Source organism: Rattus norvegicus, chromosome 1 (genome assembly GCF_021556685.1).
Source record: "Rattus norvegicus strain SHRSP/BbbUtx chromosome 1, alternate assembly SHRSP_T2T, whole genome shotgun sequence".
NCBI lineage: Eukaryota > Metazoa > Chordata > Mammalia > Rodentia > Muridae > Rattus > Rattus norvegicus.
Genome location: NC_141534.1, coordinates 164,119,481 through 164,144,592, shown reverse-complemented (window position 1 = coordinate 164,144,592; position 25,112 = coordinate 164,119,481). Strand labels below are relative to the sequence as shown.

General features: G+C 41.4%; 1 protein-coding gene across 1 annotated transcript in view; it reads right to left on the bottom strand.

Annotated features, from left to right (window-relative positions):
• Gab2 (GRB2-associated binding protein 2) overlaps positions 1 to 25,112 on the bottom strand; it is a 198,070-nt gene that overhangs the window by 58,855 nt on the left and 114,103 nt on the right. Inside the window, exon 2 of the mRNA NM_053417.2 lies at positions 8,516 to 8,816. Coding sequence (NP_445869.2) covers positions 8,516 to 8,816 — 301 coding nt within the window. The remainder of the gene's footprint in view (positions 1 to 8,515; positions 8,817 to 25,112) is intronic.

The window sequence follows — 25,112 nt, the reverse complement described above, 5'->3', positions numbered from 1 at the left end:
TTTTATATCGTAAGCTCTAGGAACTGGTTGTTTCACTATTAGTAGTAACTCTTTTAAAAGAGATGTTTGCATAGCATGGGAGGGTCCTGGGTTTGATCCTAAGGACTGCTAAAACACAGTAACAGACACCTTGATTTTTTAATACTTTAATAACTCAAAAGTATAATGCACTTCAGACCAAGAATGTTAGTAGTCAGGGGTTGGGGATTTAGCTCAGGGGTAGAGTGCTTGCCTAGGAAGCGCAAGGCCCTGGGTTCAGTCCCCAGCTCCGAAAAAAAAAAAAAAAAAGAAAAAGAATGTTAGTAGTCTTTATTTGATAAACTAATTATATTCGACAAAAATTATTTCAAGTTTTAACAAAAGAGAGAGACAAGAGTTATTTAGGGTACTACAGGTTTCAAAAGTGGCAGGGTATTCAAAGGGCTGTGGTGAGCCAGGCAGTTGGTGGGCACCTGTAGTCCTAACTCCTTGGAATACTCTGAAGTGTGAGGATTGCTTAACCCAGAAGTTTGGAGACCAGCCTGAGCAACATAGTAAGACTCTGTCTCAAAAACAAATGGACAAAACAACTACAAAACCAACAAAGAAACCAGAATAAAATAAAATGAACTGCAGTAGCAACAAAACCCCATGAAGGCTGTATGAAGATAATAGAGAAGGCAGCAGAAATTTATTACCCATTCATATAACAGATATTTAATACATTCTTACTATATATTTATAGTATCTGTCCTTGGGGGCTGGAGAGATGACGCAGAGGTTAAGAGCACTGACTGCTTTTCCAGAGGTTCTCAGTTCAATTCCCAGCAACCAAATGGTGGCTCACAACCATCTGATCTGACACTCTTCTGTTGTGTCTGAAGACAGCTACAATGTACTCACATACATAATATAGATAAATAAATCTTAAAAAAACTTACTATCTATACTCTAGATTTAAGGGGGGTCCTTAGTCTTCATAATAATACTACAAAGATTTTAAAATTTTACTGATGAAGACTGGACCAACCAACATATCATGATTCTACAATACTGTGTATGAAATTGGCTTTGTAATGGCTGGGGATGTAGCTCAGAGATAAAGTCTTTGGCTAGTATATAACAGTATCACAGGTTATATCCAGAACCATAAGAAATCAATTGGCCTTCTATACTAATGTATGTATGTTTGTACATATGCAGTGCCTTTTATTTTATTTTATTTTATTAACTTGAGTATTTCTTATATACATTTCGAGTGTTATTCCCTTTCCCGGTTTCCAGGCAAACATCCCCCTAATCCCTCCCCCTCCCCTTCTTTTATGGGTGTTCCCCTCCCCATCCTCCCCCCAACAATCTAGTTCACTGGGGGTTCAGTCTTAGCAGGATCCAGGGCTTCCCCTTCCACTGGTGCTCTTACTAGGATATTCATTGCTACCTATGAGGTCAGAGTCCAGGGTCAGTCCATGTATAGTCTTTAGGTAGTGGCTTAGTCCCTGGAAGCTCTGGTATGTAGTGCCTTTTATTTTGGGGACAGGGAACTCAGGCTGGCCTAAAACTGGGATCCCCTGTGCCACCATGTCTAGTTTATATAAGAATCTTAAAAATGCAAAATGCTGTCACTCTCAGCATTACTTGAATTGTTGACTAAATGTGTTTTCATTTTAGCTTTGCTAGCCAGCAGTATGATCTTGAACAGAATTGTTCCTCTGTCTTGACCTCTGGATGTGCTGTTATTTGAAGAGTTCAGAACTAAGTACTCTCTCAGGACCTTTCAGGATCTCATATTCCAGAAGTCTTTTATCCTATCCTATTTGTTCCCTTTTGTCTTGGCTGGTTGTTGTAAATAATGAGATTTACAGCCATGCGGAATTATGGTCATTGTCTGCATCCAGAAAAGGGTGAGGAGATGGTATACATATTAAATATAATAAGGTTTTTCTTTCTTTTTAAATTAAACTTTTATAGCATTGTATCAATATTTAGAGTTTCAGTTATTTTGATCTAACTTGTATGAATAAAGTTAGAATTTCTTTTTAAAAATATGTATAGGAATAGTTTGTCTGAAGTTTTGTATATGGATCACATGCATGACTGGTACCTGTGGAGGTCCAAGAGGGAGTCAGATCCCCCTGGAACTTGAGTGACAGAGCTTTGAGCTATTGGGTATTGGAAATTGAGCCCAGGTCCTCTGGAAGAACACCAGTGTTCTTGATTGCTGAGCCATCTCTCCAGTCCTAAAGTAGAATTTTTTGATGTTCCTCTCCTATTCCAACAGTGCATTTCTCAGTGCAACATTTGGAAATGAGTTAGAATTTTAAAACAAAATAGATTAAAACAACTTTCAAAGTTGAACTGTATCAAAATATCTTATTTCAATTAGTGGCCAGATAGGGTTTGATATTGAAGTTAATTTAGATATATAATTAAAAAAATTTAAATTTCACATTTGATATTAACCTAATTAAACAAAACCACCAATGGGCAGACATAATTTGGCACAGGGTTAGCCATTGTTCAATTAATATGTAATCTTGCTAACGAGGAGGAGGAGCCACCAAGAAAGTGCAAGCCAAGTGTGGCCTACAACCCCAGCACTTGAAAGGCTGCGGCAGACCAGCTTCAGGGATATGTGTGTCAAACCCAGACAAAGATAAGGGTTACCGAGGAAGTCTGGCTAAGAGAGCAAAACAGCAGGTACTCCATGGTATAGGCTGACCGAGTAAACAGAACAGAAACTGAGGCCTCCTTAAAACTGTGGCTACAGAGTACAAGAGGAAGAGGAAACATGTTCAGGGGAAGCAGAAGCAGATTTTCTTCAGAAATTCAGGTGGATAGACCACTGGAAACGCAGACATCTTCTAGTGGGCAGTGAGGCCTTGGGCAATGACTTAATGTCTGAAAAGACTCTGATCTATGAGAAGAACCAAATTAAAACCTGGACAGGTCCATTCTAGGTGAGATTAAAGACTGAAAAAAGGTTAACAGGGAAAAGAAATGAGGCAAAAATCTCAGGATTGACCCTAACTTGAACAGAGGAACAGGGCCAGAGCTCATCCAAGGGGATGGAGGATCCCTCAGAGCATGGATATCATGCTAGAGTGCTGTGTGCATATGCTGAATTTGATGGTGGAGTTCAGAGGTCTGAGGCATGTCTGTAGCAACAGACGTGGAGATCGGGAGATCTTGACAGTTAACAGCACCTCTAAATCACTGTTTCCAAATGCTTCCGTTCTACTGCTGTGTTAAACCATAGCCTTTGTTTTTCATCTGTGTACTTTTAGAAATGGTCATTTAAAAATGAGGCTGCCAGTTTTTAATGGTGTTAATGGAGAAAAGTATCATTAGTATGATTGTCATTTTACATATACAGAGAAGCTCTACTGAATAAAGTGAATTTCTAAAATCTGGTCACAGTTTTATAAAATTAACTCTATTTTCTTCATTTTTTTTATTTTGTTGTTGACTGATCAATTTTTTTCCTAACCTAGTATTGGCCTAGAGGCCCATGTTTCGGCATATCTACTACAGTCAGTATTATCACACTGTGTTTGAGCCTCTACAGAAAAGCATGGGAGAAAAGCATTTAGGTCTTCCTCAACTTGTAACTTTAACCCTCTCTCCCCTGCAATATTCAAATTATTCCTATTCTCCCCTTTCAGGTATTGTGTTGCATTTAAGATTTGGTTAAAAAGCCAATGCTTAAAATTACTTCAAGTTTAATGTTGAAGATCTACACATCAAATCAGTAACAAAGTTGAAATTTAAAATTGAGACTTTGACTCCCAATTTAGATCCTGGAGAAGTGACCATATCTACAGGCTTTGTAGCATTCAGCATCCTAAGAATAACTGTTTATGACTGGATATTTAATCAGATTTTCAGGGATCCAAGACGACCATTTAATACAAATGCCTCTTACTACTAAACACAAAATTCTAGTTCTACCTATAGTCCAAAATTAAAGTTAGACAGAACTTTGGAATGTACTCTAGTAATTTCAACAAATCATTATTGCCTTCCTTCACAATGGATAATCAGAATCCATCTGTGAATAGCAACAAAAAAGGAGGGGTAGAAGCAGGGACTCTCAAGTCACAGCTGGGAGCTTTCCAAGGCTGAGAATTTAGGACCAGACTGCTCCTACTTCCCAGTCTGTGGGTTTTGGCAGGTAACACTAGACTTAATCTATGCTGGCTGGCTAGGGAGGTGAGGAGGAGTGTCTCTTATAAATAGACAGAGCAGGAAGAAGGATCAGGGCTTAGAATGGAGAAAGGGGTCATGTTTTTCCCAGTCACCTTTTCCTCCTCCAGAGTCAGGACTTTCCTGAAGGTCAGGGCTGGGGCCCGTTCCAAGACAATGCAGAGAGTTCTAGCAAGATTTATGGGGTTCATTTTCAATTTAAGACCTGTTCTTTGGGTGACTAGACCAAGTTGTAAACAACACAACAACAAAAGGTAATAATGACGGAGATCTAATCCTTCAGAACTGCTCATTATGATACTTTTTAAGAAGAGGCACAGAAATTTCAGTTCGGCTGGAAACTGGTCTGGATGTTTATTTTCCTCATTGTCTCAGTGGAAAAAAGGGTGGGTGATTCAGACAGCAGCCTCCACCTCTGGGCTGGGACTTAAGTCAGTCTCCACCCTGTTCTTTTCTTTGCTCTTCAACAGCTGGGCTGTAGTCTGGGGAGATTCTGCTTCTTGCCTCCCACACTGGCTCTCAGCTTCCAAGAAGGGTCCCAAGAGAAGCTGGGAGTCTGAGTTCAGAGACTCAACAGAAAAAGGTTGAAGAGGGAACAGGGGGGAGAAGGCCTCTCAGGGATAAGAGAAGGGAAATATTTCTCCCCGCTACCTTGTTCTACCCCAATTTTCCACTCTCCCTTTCCACTTTCAGAATGGTGTGGCAGGGGAGGACAAACAAGGTTATAAGAGGGCATCTGTGTGGATAGCAGCTCTCCCACCACTCTCTGTGCTGTCCAGAAGGAATAGAGGTCTAGAGAAGGTTGAGCTGTTTGAAGACCCCTCAGTGGCATTCTTCCATAGGATGATGAATATTTTCCCAAAGCATTCCTATGAGTGTTGTCTGACCTCAGATGGAATCCAAGACTTGAAATATTCTGCTAGAGAGATAGTTGGGAAACTTGAGGATTACTTGAAGTTTAAATATTTATAAAACATTTTGGGGAGCAGTCTCAGCAATTTTTTTTAGTAGAGAAAAGGTGGGAGAAGAAAACATCTAGAACTCTGGGAATTTTGTTCCACAGAATTAGGCTATTTCCACAGAACTCCTGCCAAGGAGAAAAGGATGAGGAAAAAGATAATTCCATGGAGAGGACATGGAGGAGGCTTTGGCCTGACTTCAAAATCTTTACCAGGTACAAAATGGGGCTTTGGTGAACTAAACCCCCTGAGCTCCAATTCATTCATAGTGGCTTGCTGGCTAGTTGGAGACAGACCATGTTTGCTAATTTAACTGTCAGAGGCCACTGTTAACTTATAATAGCACTACACTTACAAGATAATCAGTTCTCAGTGATTTATAAATGTCCTGCTGCTCTTCCTTCTGGCTGGCTATTTTGTGACTTAGAAGCAGCTATGCCAGACTTGTCTGTGAAGAGTTTAGAACAAATGAGAAGGAGCTAGCAGACATAGCCTGAGGATGCACAAAAGCCCTGGAGCACCTCTGCTTTCAGGCCAGCCCACTCAATGCTCCAAAAACTCCCTGTTCCTCCTTGTGCAACAGAAATAATGTCAGTTGCCCCTTGTCACTTCGTTTTTGTTTCAAATGATACTAGAAGGGTTTGATGATAGGAAAGCTCTCTAAAAATGGTAGATATTTAAATCACATCCTGTTTATCTTGTTCTATAGATACAAAGAACATATTTATTTTATCATCACGGTCCTCACTATATGGAAAGCAGCACTTGGCAGCTACTGTTCCTACATTTTCCTGATGTTTCCTGTGTGATCTGCTGTAACCTCCCCAACTACCCTGTGATGCATCATTTCCATTTTCCAGATGATAAAACCATAAGGGTAAAAAGTTACTTATTTGGTGTCAAACTGCAAATAAGCAGAAACCCTGGGTTTCAGCACAGATGACCTGCCAGAGTCCATAGTGGCTCTGTGGGTCCTGGACAGCAACTGAAAAGTGAAGGGGGAGGAGACATAGGAAAGCAGTTCTCAGCTTTCAGGATTCAAAGGGGTGAGAGCTTTCCTAACACTGGCTGATTCCTCAGCACATGAATAATTCATCAAAGCCTTTTCAGCTGAAAGCTGATTCTTTTTGTACATGGTACATCTGGCCGGGGACAGCTGCCTGTGCCTGGCCACCAATGTGAGGACACAGACATGTCTATTGGTAAACACAGCTCAGAGTAGTTATCTGCTTCCTTATGTTAAGTTTCAAAAGTCATTTTGATCCCTAGAGGGAGAGTCTTGATTTTGTACATAAACGCAGAACAAAAATGGATCCTATATACACGAGATAGAATCTTTTTGGCATTTGTTCTTTTCTTTCTGGAGCATTAGCCTGGGTTTCCTTTTAGAAGTAGCTCTTTGTCAGGAGGCTGATGACTTCTCTAACCTATGTGAATATTCAGACTGTTTCACTCCTGGTGTGGCTTGATCCCTCAGGTTTTACAGTTTGGCTGGAATATGTGAGGAACTGCAGGGTAGCAGAAGAAATAAGAATCTGGAGGTGGCAAAAAAGTTGAAGAGATTAAAAAAAAAAAGACTCCATCTGCTATAGAAACTCTTCCAGCTGAAGGTTAAAAAAAAACCAGAAGCATTCAATGGATCCCATCATAACCCTTAAGGGGAAAAGAGGCAGATAAAGGGGAAGGAGTATCTGCTTGGATGTGGCTTCTTATATGGAGGAATCTCCACAAGGTCAGGTAACAATCAGGTGGTGCAAGCAGGGAAACCAGTGTGCACAGTCCTGGGGAACATGCAGATGGAGTGCTGCCCAGTGAACCCGTAGAGAAGCAGAAGCACTGCAAGAACAGAGCACAGTCTACCGAGGAGACTACAACTCGGGCTCACAGAACTGTAGAGCAGAGGTCGGAAGCAGACACTCTCACTCCAGCTACAGCCACACCAGTACAATCTGCTCACTGGACTGCAGCCCTAGAAGTCACTGGATGAAGAGTATTCTAGCCCCCAGACTGCAACAATCTGAGGGGGTAAGGAGGGACCCCATGCAGAGGGGTCAGGAGTGTCTGGAGTCTCTTATTCAATGCCAAATAGGGAAAACTGTGTTTACTCTTGCCAGATATTTCTATTCCAGTTCAACTAAGCTGAGCCCATATAAGCCCACAGAGACTGAGCCACCAAACAGAGCATACATGGTATAGACCTATGCCCTTTGCACATATGTAACCATTGTGCATCTAGGTCTTCCTGTGGGACTCCTAACAGCAGGAGCAGGGGCTGCCGTTGACTCTGTTACCTGCCTTTGGATCCCTTTCCTCTAAGTGGGCTGCATTGTCTAGCTACAATAGGAGAAGATGTGCCTCCTCCTCCTACTACTTGGTTTGCCAAAGCAGAAGGATATCTGAGGAGAAACAGGACTAGAGGATGAGGCAGGGGGTGAGTTGAGAGGGAGGAACTGGGAGAGGAAGCTGCTGTTGGGATGCAAAGTAAATAAATACATTTTTAAAAAGTCAGACAAAGTTGTTGACAAAGTAGTCACTTACCTGTTATCATCTAAACACTGCCCATGCTCATCACTTACTAATCAAGCTGGAGTGCTTAATAGTTCCATCTGCTTACCATTCCTGCATGTTCGGAGCCCTTAAATAGCCATCCTTATAGCTATTTGTGTGTGTGTGTGTGTGTGTGTGTGTGTGTGTGTGTGTGTGTGTGTGTGTGTATAATGTTATTATGAGTTAAGGTCACTCCAAAGTGCTATCAAAAACAAACCAAAAATTTATTATTTCCACCTGAGTGTTTCATGTGTGGAGGTCAGAGGACAAATTCAGATATTTTCTACCTTTTGTCTAACACAGGGACTCTCACTGGCCTAGAACTTTGCCAAGTAGGCCAGAATACCTGGACAACAAGATCCAGTGATCCTTATGTCCCCAACTCTTAATTAGGCATTGATGGAATTATAGTCATATGCTCCATCAAACATGACTGTTTTATGTGGGTTCTGGGGGATCTAAACTTGGGTTTTTACACTTGTAAAATAATCATTTTACCACCTGAGATATCTACTAAGCACAGAAATCCATAACATTTTCACACATCAGTAACAAACCAATAATAGACCACTAATAATAATCTCATTGAGAAAGAAACTATACAATCTCACTCATGAACACTATAAATTCAACAAAAACAGCACCACTCACATTTGAGCATTATCACAACCAAGAGGTTCAACTATATCAGGTTAACTCTGTTTTACTTTCCCCATTTGCTGTTCACATTTACCAAAAGGAAATCTTAACCAGAGGCAGTTTTTATGACTAGAGGAACCTAAGGTCTCTTCAGATTCCCTGAGAAAGAGCTGTGCTTGCTCTCATACCTGTGCTCTCTTCGGCTTGATTGAAACCGCAAATCTGGCAGATGCTCTGGACCCACTTGTTCATGTCAGCCTCCGTCTCAGCCACCAGGTAAAACGTGCGCTCGCTGGTCTTGATATCAAACACAAAGCTATCCTGTAGCTCTTTCTTGTTGAAGGTCAGGCCTGCATCCACCTGCTCACAGAAGTTCAGGTTGATGATCCGCAGGGGTTTCTTGGAGTGCTCGTTCTTGTAGTATTCCAGAACATCTGGGTCTCCACTCATCCGGCCACTCCGCAGTATAAACCAGCGTTTCTTCCAGGCCTAAGTCACCAGAGAGGCATCAGGAAGAAGGAGAGAATGCCATTAGTTACTTTAAGCCTTTATCAGGTCCTCACATAAAATAGATTGAAGATGGGTATGGCAGGAAGGTAGGGCCTGGAGAGAAGGCTCCATAGCATGAGGGACCAAGCGGATTGCTCATTGGATAAAGGTGCTTGCCACCAAGCCTAATGATCTGAGATCAATCCCTGAAACCCACAAAGTATGGGAGTTAGCATCATGACATTTCTGCTCCACTAAATAAACATGTAATTAAATAATTAAGATTACCATATAAAAGAAGCCAGTTAGCAGAGGAAGGCAGGGAGCTTCTGGCCATTAACTACAGGTAACAAAACAAGAGCATTCCTCAACAAGAAAACACACACACACACACACACACACACACACACACACACACACACACACACACACACACACCATGCCCTTTGAATGAGGGAGGAGAGTGTTACATAAATTTTTTTTATAAAGGATCCAAAATGTCAAGTCCAAAGGACTGGAACCTGTGCCAGCTCTAATAAACTGTCTCTATTTCTGTCACTATCCTGTGTCCCTAGACCAGTTCTTTATTTTGGGACACAAGAACCTGGACTTTCTCAGCAAGCACCCCTCAGATTCATGCCTATTAACCCAGGGACTGCTGGACCCTTTAGGCACCCATGGCTTACACTTCTCTTTTAGATTTCTCAGTTCAAAAATGGAGGGCAGTTTTTAGAACTTGTTAGTACAGGAGTAGTGCAACTATTTCTTTAGACTAGATACATACTCAAAAAATGTCAGGCTAGAAAGCACTTGCCAAACCATAAAAATTTCAGCTTATAGGTGTGAACCTGTTAAAGCACTGTGAGTTAAAAACAACAATGTCACACCAATTTTTGCATAAAATTAATTTCCTAACTTCCTACGGTATGCCTTTCACCAAATCATGATGTCTTTGAAGAAACTGCTGAGAAATTCTTGTGGGAATTCTCTGTGCATCTACCTTTAAGTCCCTCTTTTCTTCAGCCTGGTTTATTGATGGATAAACGTCTTATATTATCCCGTACTATAAAATTTAAAACTTGGGTGCATACGTTCTTATGTTGTTTTCTACATTGTCTTCAACAAGACTGAGCAGAATTGATACACAATAATCAAAAAGATAAAACCCTAAATAGCCAAAAAACTACATACAATTGCAGAGCTTTGGAGAGCCTTCCTTCACTACCACAGACTCGCTGCATGATTTTCAACTAAGTCATCTACTTCTTTGAATCTTTCCTTACCTCTGTAATGAGAATTGCATCCACCACTGCCATTATCTACACTATTTAAGACATAGTCTTTAATGCATATAAGCTCAAAGTACTATAGTAATTGATTATTACTATTTTATTATCATTATAATTTTTTCAACCTCTAGGGAACTATATTAATTCTATGACCACTTCACACTTACCCTTTATCCCTGTCCTCAATTTCTCCTGTAACCAACTCTCTTTACCCCTTTCCTTGCTTCTGTCTCCATTTCTCCTGTTTACCTGTCAAAACCACACCTATAGCTAAGTTTAATATTCTGCCACTCTACCTGTTCTCACTTGATAGTTATAAACTTGATAGTTATGAAAGTTTGGGGGAAAGTAAAATACCTCATTGCATATTGGCTTCCTTGGGCCTTCACAGGGGTTAAAATAAAACAGATGGAATCAGGGTACCATATATATACTTTAAAATTTCATTTATGTGTGTGTGTGTGTGTGTGTGTGTGTGTGTGTGTGTGTGTGTGTACACATAGTGACTTTAGAGGTCAGAAAAGGGCAATGGGCATTGGATGCCCTAGGTCTGATGTTTGGCAACTACCATGTGGATGCTAGGAATTGAACCTAGGTCCTCGAGAAAAGCAGCCAGTGCTCTGAACCAGTGAGTCATCTCTCCAGCACCAGTGTATGTATTTTAAATGTTCTGTAGCTCTGGCAATCAAGATGACATATACTGGAGGAGAGCTACATACAGAACAAGGTAACAGAATAGAAAAACCAGAACTATATCCACATGATATACCCACTGACTTTTATTTATTTATTTTTATTATTGCATTTATTTATTTGGGGGAGGTGGGCATGTGTGACATAGTTCAAGTATAGAGGTCAGAGAACAATTTGCAAGAGTTAGTTCTTTCCTTTCACCATATAGGGCCTGGAGATGAAATTTGGGTTGTCAGGTTTGTTAACAAACATCTTTACCCACTGAAATATCTTGCTGGCCTCAACTGATTTTTGATAAAGGTGTAAAGGAAATTCAGTGGAAGACAGACAGACTTTCCAACAAATGGTGTTAGGGAAAAAAGGCCCAGGGAAGGAGTGGTGGCACATGTCTGTAATACCATTTATTCAGGTCCATACAGAGTCCCTCTGAAAATCAAATCGGCTAATGAAACAGTGACAAAAGATGAACCATAGATTTGAAGGTAAAAATGTCAAAGCTATAAAATATTTAAGAGATATATAAAGAATGAGACGGCTCAGCAGTTAAGAATGCTTGCAGCTGTGCCAGAGGACAGGAGTTAGGTTCTTAGGTACATCAGGAGGCACACCACCTCCAGGGGATCTGACGCCTTCTTCTGGCCCCTTTGGGCACTTCTTCGTATATGTGCATTCACGCATACATAGACTTCCCCCTCCAAATAAAAAGTCTTTTTTTTTAAAAAAAGGTAAATAGGTAGAAATTTTTGTCTTATAAAAAATTAAGTTTTAAAAATGTATTTAGTGAAAACAGCAATGAACCATGCTCTATGCTGCGTGGGTTAAAGAAGAGAGGCATGATGCAAACTTTCCTTTTAAAGCGAGGTCTTTTTTTTTTAAGATTTATTTATTATATATAAGTGCACTGTAGCTGTCTTCAGACACACCGGAAGAGGGCGTCAGATCCCATTACAGATGGTTGTGAGCCACCATGTGGTTGCTGGGAATTGAACTCAGAACCTCTGGAAGAGCAGTCGGTGCTCCTCACCACTGAGCCATCTCTCCAGCCCCAAACTTTCCTTTTAAACAACTTAAAGTATTTATAATGTTACAGGAAGATAAGACATTAATATATAACCCTTAAAGATGAAGCAAAGTTTTAGAAGTCTCATAAAAAGAGTCACAGTATCCTAGCATACCACTGAAACTGGAACTCTGACTTTTAGGGACAAGGCAGAGAGGGAGGAGAAGGGAAAGGTGGAAACTGGGGAGAGAGAAAAAAGAGAGAAATGAGTAAAATGACTATAGCAGGAAAGTTATAAAGAAAGGTTTTTCTTTAAAAAGGTCATACGGTATGGACCAGGCCTAGGCATAGGAAAAAGGACAAGACAGGCTTGGAAAATTTTGTAGGTCTCTTGAATGTGGAAAGGAGGAAAGGAAGAACTTAGGGGTCCTGTGAAGCCTTCAGAACCACTCTTAGAATCTGTATCTTTATTGGTAATGGGAGTTGCTGCAGAGTGCACAGCAGCAGAGAAATATTAAATAAATAGTGCTCTGTGCCTGTTTGTTAGATGTTAAATAGTGCTCATCTAGCAATGAGGAAGGTGAACTAGAGGATAACAACAATTAAAAAACCCTGTTTAGGAAGCTGTTGCTGTAGCTTTCTAAAGTCAGAGAAAATGGCAATCTAAAGGAGAACAGTGTGGCAGTACAACCATTAGCTTGGGCCACAGTGAGACTTAGCCTCAACAACAAAATAAGACACCAAAGTCATAACTCATCAAAATAAATACATAAACTAAATAAATAGAATAGTAATAATCAAGACAGAGAGGAAGAGACAGAACATCTCACTTATTTATAATGGGACATAAAGAAGTTCATAAGAGTATACTGTCAAGAAAGTCAAAACAAAGTTGAAATTTGTATCTAGAATCAAGTAGTTATCACTATTTGCTCTGATGAAACAGAAGTGACTGTTTTCCTTTTGTACCCAAATCTAGTCAGAAAACAAACCATTTCACAATTACTCAGACCACAGAGACACGAATGTGGGAACACATGACCTGGAAGTTGCATCACTCCTGCCGCTGAGCAGAGTACATCTCATGTGATCCTGTCTGTCCTTCAGGTTAGGTCTGTAAGTGCGCACAAAACAAGGTCATGACTTCCTTCTATTGCTCTTTGGCAACCAGAAAAATAAAATAAGCCTCAATTGAGGCTTAGGATGACTAGATCACAGTGTAAGCATTCTGTTGGTGGTGAATAGCTTACATAACAGGCTTGTTCCTATAGGGGAGTTGTCTTTTAAGGAAGAAGGAACTTTCTGAAGATCCTTTTAGCTTCACCCCTGAAAACTGAAAGTACTTCTAAAGTTCTAGACTCTTCTGTTCTGCCTTAAATATTATACTAAATAAAACAACTCTTCTTGAATTACTAAGAATTTTCTTAGATCCTCTATAAAAACTAGAGAATCTTCAATACTAAAAATTCTGAAAAAGAGACAGCCTAGGGTATTGATCATTAAAGTTTCCTGTAAAAGGTGGACAGTAAACATTTTTAGGGCATATAGTTTTTCTTGCAACTATGAAATCTATAGTAGCATGAGCATCCAATTTATAAGCAAACAGATTTAGCTTGTATTCACAAAACGGTTCCCAAAGTGTGTGGTGCAGGGATATTTGCTAAGTCTCGGATTAGGATAAGGTAGGAAGGGCCATGAAGAAAGGCTGTAGGATGAGTGTGTAATAAATGGGTGAGAGACCAAAGTCTGTTCCAACCTAGGCAGCCTCACATGGTGTTCACTAAGGCAACCTGATACCACGATATCTTATTTAACTAGATTACTTAGATTCTTAGAAGTGAGAGATATGTTCTTCTAAATAACCAAGCTAGGTAGAACCTTCTATTGCTTTCTTCTCTGGCAGTTGAAAGTATTTCTAAAACTCCACAATCTTCTGCCATGCCTTAGGTACAACAGATAACAGAATTCTTCTTTGATGACTAAAATTTTCTCAGTGCCTCCAATCATCTTTCTCCAGATCCTGTGGCTAAAGTTGTAGAAGGGGCAAGGCATTTCTTGGAAAAGAGTTTTGCATAACTTCTAGAAATGGGTGTGTCCTCTTAACTTCCCTCTTTCTGATGAAGGTAAAACCAAAAACTACCAGTAAGCCAGGAGATGCCTGTCAAGGGAGAATTATTAAAACCTAACTGAGTCTACTACATATCAATACAACCAACATTATTACGTATAACAGAAACAAAATACTTTATTTTTGAAACTCCCCTTGCTTTCTTTAAAAAAAAAAGTCACCATAATCAACTCTAAATCTACTTTCAGCCCCGAGACTCCCAACTAACTACAGGGTTGGAATTCTACTTTAAGCAATCATAGACATAGCAGATTTAATCTGACTTCTTAATACAATTATATCCTAATTTATTTCAGTGAAGTCCATTAGGCCAAACTTCTGTCCATTATACCCAGTACAAGCATGGAGAGAGTACACTCCTGGAGGAGGAAGGATTCTGTAGCTGTGTTTCTCCTAGGAATCTGTGGACTGTTCTGGACCCCAAGGACTTCAAACTCTGAGGAAATCAGAGTAAATATTTCCTGAGCTCCTGCAACATGCCATGACAGACATAGCTCTTATATTTAAGTCTTAAACCCGTGAGTCAAGGCAAATGCACCCCCTTGACAGATAAAAGAAAGCTCAGAGAGTATGCAACTAGCATGTATTATAGCCTCAGATCTTCTTGTCCCAAAGGTCTAGTGAGAATCCAAAAAAGAGCTTGAGGAGGTAGAGATGTTGCCTAAACTTTGAGAAACACTGGCCAGAGAGTTCATAGAAAATATTCAGGTTTGTAGTTAATTGATGGCAGAAGACACTAGAATTCAGGCTTTAGCTCTTAGCACAAAGTCTAATGACACATGAAATGTGAGTCCTCCCAGAGAAGGCAGTGTAGTTACTGAGTCCTGACTTATTTATTAGGAAGATTCTTTCAGCTCTAGATGAACACAGGGTGAGCTTTATCTAATCACGGGACTGTTACATTGAGGTCAGGGCTCTTTTTATCTCAGCATTTAGCACAGGACTTAGAACTCATAATGTACTAGATAACTCTTCAGTGATAGTCAATCTAAAGGAACAAAAGGAGAGAATATCTGTTTGCTTTTCTGTTGGTAAAAACAGGAAAAGTGAATAAAGCCAAAGCTCTCAGACAGATGAGGGTGAGGTAGTCTGCACAGACAGCAGAAACACAATGGACATCCAGGAAAAGCTCAGCTTCTATATTTAGCACACTAATTACAGGTTGTAGTGGGTAGAGCATAAGGCACAGGAAGAACTCCCAGTGAGCCACAGTGGCTGGCTCAGTAGTGAACACACAACCAAACCTGATCAGAGGTGTAAAGATCCAGCTCTAGCACTGTCTTACATGGTAACTGGTGTTCTGTCGGGGAACAGAGGGCTCTGTTGATTTGGGCCTGGAATTCAGGGTTTGCTGTTTGGAACCTAGGAATATTCAATCAAGGTAGAGCAAAGTTCGAAGATGACTCTTGTGCCAGGTGTGATGAAGCACTAGGAAAGAGGATAATCTGAAGTTTAGTTAGACTAAGCTACATAGGGGATGAGGGTGGAGATGGGATGGGCCAGTAGGCAGAGGGAGTGAGGGACCAGGGAGGAAGAGGGAGGGGTGCACGGAGCCATATTGGATTTGGGCCTAGCCGCTTTTTGACTGCATGGTTCAAAGTGACTCTGGGCTGTTTGGCCACAGAGACTCACCCCGAAGATGACTGCCATAAATCTTAAGATTGTTGGATAAAGCCTCTCCCATGAATTTACGGCACAGGAGTATAACATTCAAGGGATGCCTCAGCTCGAGCAGATACCAGTTATCTCCTCAGTCAACACCCAGTGTCTCCACCACCTGACCTCATCGCCTGACTTCTTTGCCTCCAGCTATCACTGCCTATACCCTCATCTCCCCCTCCTTCATATTTCACAAAGGTCACTCCCCCTACCTGAAAGCCTTAAAAGCTGCAATGTTCATCCCAATAAACGAGACCTTGACAACAGAACTTTTGCTTGGTCTCCTTCTTCTCTTCACCCCCATTTTGGCCCACAGGTAGAAAGCCTCTTCGGGACCCTGAATAACTGGGTCCCCGCTGGCGGGGACAAGTGGCGCCCGAACACAGGGACCCCGAAGCAAGGCCGACTACAGGACGATGGAGATAAGAGAGCTGCAGCGGGAATCAAGGACTCTTCAGGCCGCATCGCTCGTGCGTCGCTGGAGAGGGAGGTAAGGACCGGTCGAATAATTGTCGTCTAATTGCCATGGGGAAGGTATGGATTTAGGAGGCTTGTTTCATAGGAGAGATCAAGCGCTCACTCAGGGAGAGAGGATTAAGAGTTAAGAAAAAGGATTTAATCAAGTTTTTTTGTTTTATTGATGAAAGGTGTCCCTGGTTAATTTTAAGCAGTGTGGGGCTAGCTTAAGTAAAACTTGTAATAAAAAAGGGACAAGGTAATGGTAAAGTGTTTTTGCATATGCGTTCTTTTAGAGTTATATTTTAGTCTTTGGACCCTGACTAGAGATAGTTTACACCCTAGACATGAGAGAGAATGGGTTTGGGAAAAACAGTCCTCCCGGACTCTCCGCAGATGCTTTGGAGAAAGAGAAAAACCTTTTCAGAGCTCTCTTAGGAACAGAGGGAAAGCAGGAGTCGTCCTGCCTCTCTGCTGGCTCCTATTGGAGAAATGCTTATTTCTAGTTCTGGGTTCCATAGGTAGGATATGTGGGTCCCTATCGTGGGACACCATCTAGTTTTTTCCCTCTATGTCTATTGTGTGTCCTTGGTGCACCAAGCTATCCATGTCTGTCAGTTTATGTCTGTGGTCTTTGTTTCTCGTTGTTTAAATGTTTTATGTTTCGTGTTTAAAAGAAAAAATGATAAAAACTTTATCTGCCAGTCGTTCACACCTTGACTTGGTTTTAACTCGTTTCAAGAAGGGAACAATGCATAAAAAACAGTTTCAATTGGCTTTTGGAGCCTACATCTGTAGCTAGAAGCCTAAGTCTGCTGGACAAGCTCCCCAGGGGCTGGCTAAATGTTTATACTAGCTGATCCTAAAGACACCAGGAGCTTCACAGCTTAAAAGGTGTAACATTGGTAACAGAAAGTTGGCTTAAAACTGTAATTTGGATATGAGCCAACCTAGGGAAACAGGTCCAAATTGAGGTAATATTTTTATGGAATTCTTATTCTAAAAACCAGGCTTCTAAAAGATTTTAGGGCAATGTCTCTTTTTTGAGGTATTGGAGACCGCACCATCGTGCGTTCGTATGTAGGAATTGGCCATTTAAGAACTCAAACTGGATTGCCTAGACCCCTTAACAAGGGAGGACAATGATACCAGACAGATTATAGGCCTTAAATAGGAACAATTAGTCAAAAAATCTCATTCTTTATATATCCAAAACAGTAATGCTGGAGACAATAATTTGGTATAAAAGTCAATTTATAAATACAAGTGCTCAGTGTCCTCAATTTAATCCTTAAGGACTTATCTTAATAAATAATATTTTAACAATATTTTAATAAATAAAAAGGGGAGTTATCCCTGTATGCTAAAATATGCTCCTTTTATTTCAATTTTAAAATTTGGATGCCAAGGAACACTCTGAGTTTATGGCACCCTACAGCTAGGCATACTTCTGCCTAGGTGAAATAGAAAGATCCACATATTGGCATGATCCTGTTCAGATATTTTATATGGGGAAGAGGGAATCTTTGTGTTTTTTCTACAGGATGCTACAGGAGTGTGCCAGCTGCCCGAGTGGCTGGTGAGACTTGCTGATCCTGGGAGCATGAAGATTCAGCTCTCCTGGTTCGGGTCCCTGGAGTCATTCCTGTGTCCTTGGAGGAATATGGAGGATTCCCACTCATCTTTTGTCATCACAGAAATTCTGGTGTTGCTGCAGTCATTGAGTCCTGTCCCACCACAGCCTGCGCTCCGACCCTCTGTGCACTGTTGCTTGGTGGAAGCTGCTGTGGACTGGGGAACTCTGCCCTGTTTTGCAGATCTCAGACATGGTCCCATTGCCTGCTGGTTGTTCCAGAGAAGAATGACCGATCCTGAACTGTCCTGGGAAAGACCTTGGCATTTTCGCTGCTATTGTAGCAGCCATTACTGCTGCAGCCATTGTGTCTGCAGTGTCTGGAGCTACCCTCCCCCAATCTATTGTTAGGCAAGCACAGTGGGTGAACTTTCTGGAGTAGTTGCTAACAATTGGGAATTCTAAATTTTATTACAGGAGAGGCTTGACTAGGTCCTTGGTGGTATGGCCATAGAAGCTGAGGAGAACCAGATGAGGTGCCCACTACTTATCAGGAGAGGCTCAATTTCCACAATCTCTTATATTAATGCCATCTGGCTCCTGCTCCTTCGCCCCTGGGCTCAAGTAAGAGGAATGAGAAGATGATCCAATGTAGCTTTCCTCAGTGACGGGCAACTTCCTCTGACCCTTGACCAATCTAGACATGGAGCCTTGAGGGCGACAAGGTGGTCCTATGACAGAGAGGCTGGGGTTTGAGAGGTCGATCCTAAGACAGAGGTGGCTACACCCCGTTTAAACGTGCGGGCCGGTCAAATGCTCCTCTGCCCAGTTTCTCCCCCAATAACACACACGTATAGCCCAGAACGGTGTGTTACAGCATAAGTTCATTCCTAGCCATTGGGGTGCAGTCCTAACTGCAAGAGTGGCTTGCCATGGCCGAGCTGGGCACTCTGTGAGGCATGTCTGATCTCTCTCAGACCACTACTTCCACCTAATGGTTTTTTTTTTTAAAAGAAAAATGGGGGAGATGCACGGAGCCATATTGGATTTGGGCCTAGCCGCTTTTTGACTGCATGGTTCAAAGTGACTCTGGGCTGTTTGGCCACAGAGACTCACCCCGAAGATGACTGCCATAAATCTTAAGATTGTTGGATAAAGCCTCTCCCATGAATTTACGGCACAGGAGTATAACATTCAAGGGATGCCTCAGCTCGAGCAGATACCAGTTATCTCCTCAGTCAACACCCAGTGTCTCCACCACCTGACCTCATCGCCTGACTTCTTTGCCTCCAGCTATCACTGCCTATACCCTCATCTCCCCCTCCTTCATATTTCACAAAGGTCACTCCCCCTACCTGAAAGCCTTAAAAGCTGCAATGTTCATCCCAATAAACGAGACCTTGACAACAGAACTTTTGCTTGGTCTCCTTCTTCTCTTCACCCCCATTTTGGCCCACAGGTAGAAAGCCTCTTCGGGACCCTGAATAACTGGGTCCCCGCTGGCGGGGACAGAGGGGGAAAGGGGTGCAGGATCAGGTATTGGAGAGAACAGGAGAAAAACAGGAGAGAAGTCCAGAGGCCAAGAGAATAAATGGAAATAAGCAGTTTCTGGGGGTGGGGGATGAACCTCTAGAAAGTCCAAGAGACCTGGGATGTAAAAGGCTCCCAGGACTCATGGCAGTGACCTTAGTTGAAATTGCCTAACAGTGGTGAGATGGAGCCTGAAGAGACCATGTCCAGTAGATAGACAGGGCTCCCAGTGCAGGGATGGGGTCACCAATCCACCTTCAAAAATTTTGACCCAGAATTCTTCCTGCCTAAAAGAAATGTGGGGACAAAAATGGAGCAGAGAATGTAGGAAAGGCTGTTCAGTGGCCAGAATGACTTGGAATCTATCCCATGGGTGGGCACCAAACCCTGATACTGATGCTGTGTTGTTCTTGAGGACAGGAGCCTACCATGGCTGTCTTCTGAGTGGCTCTGCCAGCAGATGACTGAGACAGATACAGATTTTTAGAGTCAACCATTAGGCTGAGAGGTTGGAGACTCTATGGAAGAGTTAGGGGAAGGATTGAAGGAACTGAAGGGGATGGTAACCTCAAAGGAAAAACAACAGGGTCAACAAACCCAGATCCCTGGAGGCTCCCAGAGGATAAGCCACCAACCAAAGAGCATACATGGGCAAGTCCAAGGTCCCCGGCACATATGGAGCAGAGGACGGCCTTGTCTGATCTCAGTGGGACAGGATGTACCTAATCCTGTAGAGACTTGATGCTCCAGTGAAGGAGGATGCTGGGGGAGGGGACACTCTCTCAGAGGCAAAGAGGAGAGGGAATGGGGTGAAGAACTCTGGGAGGGGGGAAGGGGGAGGGCAACATTTGGAATGTAAATAAATAAAAGTATTAATTAAAAAATAAATAAAAAGAAGGAGCATTATAGAGATAAAAGAGAACTTTGTCTTATCAATATGTAAAATAATAGCAATAACATAATAATAAGTGTACTCGAATAAAATGACAACTGATTAAAAAAACGAAATGACTCCTGATGAAATATGAGTCCTAACTCAATTTTACTCTTAAGCTAAGTCTGTTCTTAGGCTTGTTGATTTAGATAGCTATGTTCTCATTTAAACTTTTTCTCATTGGTATCTTCTCACCTATAAAAATCGTCCTTTTCATTTCTTCTAACAGTTTATCATATCTATTAAAACCAATTAGTGGCAGGCTCTCTAAGATCTTATGGTCTTCAGAAAGAACAGGCAGGTGCGTATGTGATGTAACTCACATACAGGCTGATATGAATCAGTGACATGAACTTGCCTGGAAAGAGTTAGGGAAACTTACAGCAGAGATGATATTTGGAATGTATTTTAAAAGACACAACATTTCACCAGTTGAGAAAATTACAGGTAGAAATTTTCAAGCAAAGATAATGAATCAAACTGACTCTTAATACTCTAAGAAGTTATGGTTAATAAAGTCAGTGAAACCAACTAGCGGCTACCGAATTATTCTTTTAGGGGGACTATGGGATTATGCTTCTGTTAGCCTGTAGATTTTTGTTTTGTTTTTTTTAGACAGGGTTTCACTAAGAAGCCCTGATTGTCCTGGGACATCCTGTGTAGACCAGGCTGGCCTGGCATTCAGAGATTGGCCTGCTTTTGCCTCCCAAGTTCTAGAATTAAAGCATTTATGACCATACCTCTAGTTACCTTCTTTTTTTTAAAAAAAAATCTCTTGTTTTCAATGCTTCTGTTCATAGACATCTTCTTTAATATATACATTGTTGATTTCTTAGCACAAAGCTCAGGGTCAACAGCATGAACAAAGCCTGTCTGACATTCTTCTTTCTTCAGTAACAAACAGCCAATCTCCTTTTGCTTAGACATAAGACAGAACACCTCAGCATTGGAAGCACTTAGTGGAACCATGAACAAAAAACATTTGTGAAAATAAAACCCACTGTACTAAACACAGCATGAAAGAAACATGCATTTGAAGAATGAGAGTTAAAGAAGGAAAGAGGGTACTGTCATGCTCCACACCAGCAGAGAAAATACATATGAGTTAGCTCCAGTTTTCCACTGCTTTATACATGTGCCTGTAGTCTAAGGTTGGCTGTGAATGCAGTGTCCTAGTCCAGTTAGACTGATAGAACATAATACTTGTGACTGGATAATTTACCGACAACATAAATTCCTTGCCTGTAGTTCTGTGGGTGTGGTAGTCCAAGATCAAGGCATCAGTTGACTGGGTACTGAGAAACTTGTTTATAGTAGATAGCACTTTCAAGGTAAAAGGGGCCCAATCCCTTCTTCCAAGACTCTTTATAGTGGTATGGCTATCATTCATGACTGCTCTGCCTTCCTGACCTACTCAATCACTGTCTGAAGGTCCATCTCTGAATACTAACATATTGAGGATGAGATTTCAATACATAAACTTTCGAGAGACACAAACAGTCAGGAACATGGTACAGATTAGAAAGATTAAAAATTTAGTGAGTAGGCCAATTAGTAAAGATCTAAAATATCTGATTATGAGAGTGCATGTATATTTAAAAAGTCTGGTCTGTACAAAGCATAAAGTCAGGTTTGGTGAAATTGGTGGAGAAAAGGAAATCACTGAAAGTAAGGCTGGAAAAATTTTTTGAGGCAATTTTAAGATGGGGCTTATGTTGTGGTTTACCCTGGAGTTATCTGTATTTTGATGCTAATTCCACTGCCCCAAGGACAGCTGCCTAGTCCTGTACTCAGGACTCAGGTGACTTCACCAGAATCTTCCCCATATTTAAATTGTAAAATACAGGTGAGGGCAGGAACTGGATAGGAGGAGGCCTGTCATTGGAAGAGAAGGAAGGCTGGTAGGAGAAGAATCTGAAGGAAGAGGGGGAGACTGGAACAGAAAGGAGGAAGAAAGAGGAGGGCAAGGGACAGAAGCTATGGTAGGTGACGTAAGATTCTGTTCTGTGTATTTACATGTTGTTATTAATGTCCTTAAGAGATGGATGGTACTGGGCTTTGTATGTTTAGGTGGGCAATTATATCTTATCAATTGGATCAAAGGTTGTTGTGTTGTGTGTTCTTTTATGTGACTGAGTGTAGGAAAGTGTGCGTCGGCAGGAGACACTGGGCCACCGAGGAGTTGGGATGTGTTTCCGCCAAGATATCTTGGGGCACTGCGGTGCCAGACCTAGTGGGGATAAAAGACAACCTACATTTTTTAATTTTTTATATTTTTACTACAACAGTCTTACATGCTAGTTTAATTGTTCTCAGTGTCAAATATTACTGTGCAGTAAAATATGAGATTTCTTCTACAAAATAATATACTTTTAGTGTTCACTAATAATTTAAGAAAAACTACTATAAGATGATCAACCCAATTCTTTTATTAATCATGATAACCACATATTTTGTGGGTAAAGGGAGTACATATTCATGAAAAACAGTCCATAAAATGCTAGGCATGACAGAGTAGATGTGTTTGTAGGACCCAGGTCATGCTAGTCTACTGTATGGGGATTACTGCCATGTACCCTGGGGAAAACACAGGCAGAAGGGAACACCATGTGCAAAGGCACTGAAGAGAAAGCAAGCCTGGCTCATGGAGAAACCAAAAGAAGGTCGTGGCTGGAGTGCAAGTAAGCACTGGGAGAAGCTACATGAGGCAAAGAAGAGGACGGTGCAGAGGCTTTCTATGCCATTTATGAAGTTTAGACCTTAATCTTAAATAGAACACAGTAGAAATGCATGCGTTTATAACACACACACACACACACACACACACACACACACACACACACACACACTTTACGAATGCTTAGAAAAGCACTCCAAACTATTACTAATAGTTTCTGTTGAGGGGAATGGATATATATATATAAGACAAAAGATATGTGGGAACTTTCACATTTTAATACACATACTTAAAAAATCATACAATATGAGGCCAGAATGATTTTCAATATTTTCCTATCTATAGTTGTAAAAGGTAACTGTAGCCTGTAGCAACTAAGGTAGGGACAGAATATAAATATGCTAAGATAAACTATTACTGGGGAAATAATAGCAGTTTGGATCAGGACAGTGACAAAATATACATAAAATACAGGATAGATTTCAGAGACTGCAATGCCTAATCCAGGTAGTTAGTGAATACAGGGGATACAGAAATATCCTGAGTGAGGTAACCCACAAAAGAACACACATGGTATATACTACTGATAAGTGGATATTAGCCCAAAGGCTCAGAATACCCATGATAACAACTCACAGACCATATGAAGTTCAACAAGAAGGAAGACCAAAGTGTGGATGTTTCAGTCCTACTTAAAAGGGGGAACAAAATAATCACGGAAGGGAGGGAACTGGGAGGGAGAGAGGAGAGTAAGAGAAAAGGGGGTGGGGATCAGGATCAGGTGTAGGAGGAGACAGGGAAAAGTTTAGAGAATCAGGAAATTGAAAAGAGGTGTACAGTAGTTGGGGAGGGGGAACTGGGGGTAGCTAAAGATAGACCCAGATGTTAGAGAAGCTAGAGGTTCCCAGGACCCAACAGGAATGACATTAGTTGAAATACCCAACAAAGGAGAGGGAGAACCTGTAGAGACCATATCCAGTGGATAGACATGGCCCCTGGTTGAGGGATGGGGCCACCTACCCAACTCAAAAAATGTTAACCCAGAATGCTTCCTGTCTAAAGGAAACTCAGGGACAAAGAGTGGAGCAGAGATGGAAGGAAAAGCCATCCAGAGACTGCCCCACCTAGGGATCCATCCCATCTTCAGACACCAAACCCAGACACTATTGCTGACAGGAGCCTAGTATAGCTATCCCCTGAGAGGCTCTGTCAGAGCCTGACCAATACAGATGCAGATGCTTGCAGTCAACAATTGGACTGAGCACAGGGACCCTAATGGAAGAGTTAGGAGAAGGAATGAAGGAGCTGAAGGAGATTTTAACCCCATAGGAAGAACAATAGTATCAACTAACTGGACCCCCTAACCCTCCCTCCCCCCCAGAGCTCCTAGGGACTAAACCACCATTCAAAGAGTACACATGGAGGGACCCATGGCTCCAGTTGCATATGTAGCAGAGAGGCCTTAGTTGGTGTCAATGCGAGGGAGGCCCTTAGTCTATGGAGGCTCGATGCCTCAGCATAGGGTGATGCTAGAGTGATGAGGCAAGAATGGATGGGGGAGCACCTTTATAGAGGCAGAGGTCAAGGGAGATGGGATAGGAGGTTTGTTGAGGGGGACCAGGAAGGGGGACATTTGAAATGTAAATAAATAAAATAACCAATAAAAACAAAAAATATAGAAAACTCCAGTTTCCAATTTGAACAACTTGGTGGACTACATTATGACTTTCACATGGGAAGAGAATCTTAGCTATCTTTCAGAGACAGCACTATCATGATGCATTCTATCCATTTTTTTGTCCCTACTACATCAGAGAGTCAAGATGAATGTGACATGTGTGAGGGAGAGCAGATCACTTCTGAGAAAACAGAGTCTTATATCAGTAATTACACTGAAAGACCAGGTCAACCTTCCTGCAGAGGCCTCAAAATCCATCATTGCAATTACCTGTCCCATTGACAAAGCAACACACGAGCTGCTGCCAGACATTTGAGGTCATTCCATCCAGTGACACAATTTTCATGTCTTTGAATAATTGATTAAAGTCATATTTTAAAAACTGAATTAACCTGGGCAAAGTTAAATGAAAGGCAGACAAATCATGTCCATAAATACAGCTAAAGAATACCCTTGGGAACAGAGACTTCCTACATCAAAGCCTGCCCCCAAATCAGGTTCCATGTTTTCAGTATTATCTGATTATGTTCCAGCCTTTGCCATACTCCTTTCATTAGTGCACTGTCTTCAATAGTGGTACTTAAAATTTGGTGCAAATCAGGATAAATAAGAGACCTATTCAAAATGCAACCAGTATGCTAGATGCTTAGTCCCAGTAGAGATTCAGACTGGGTAGTTC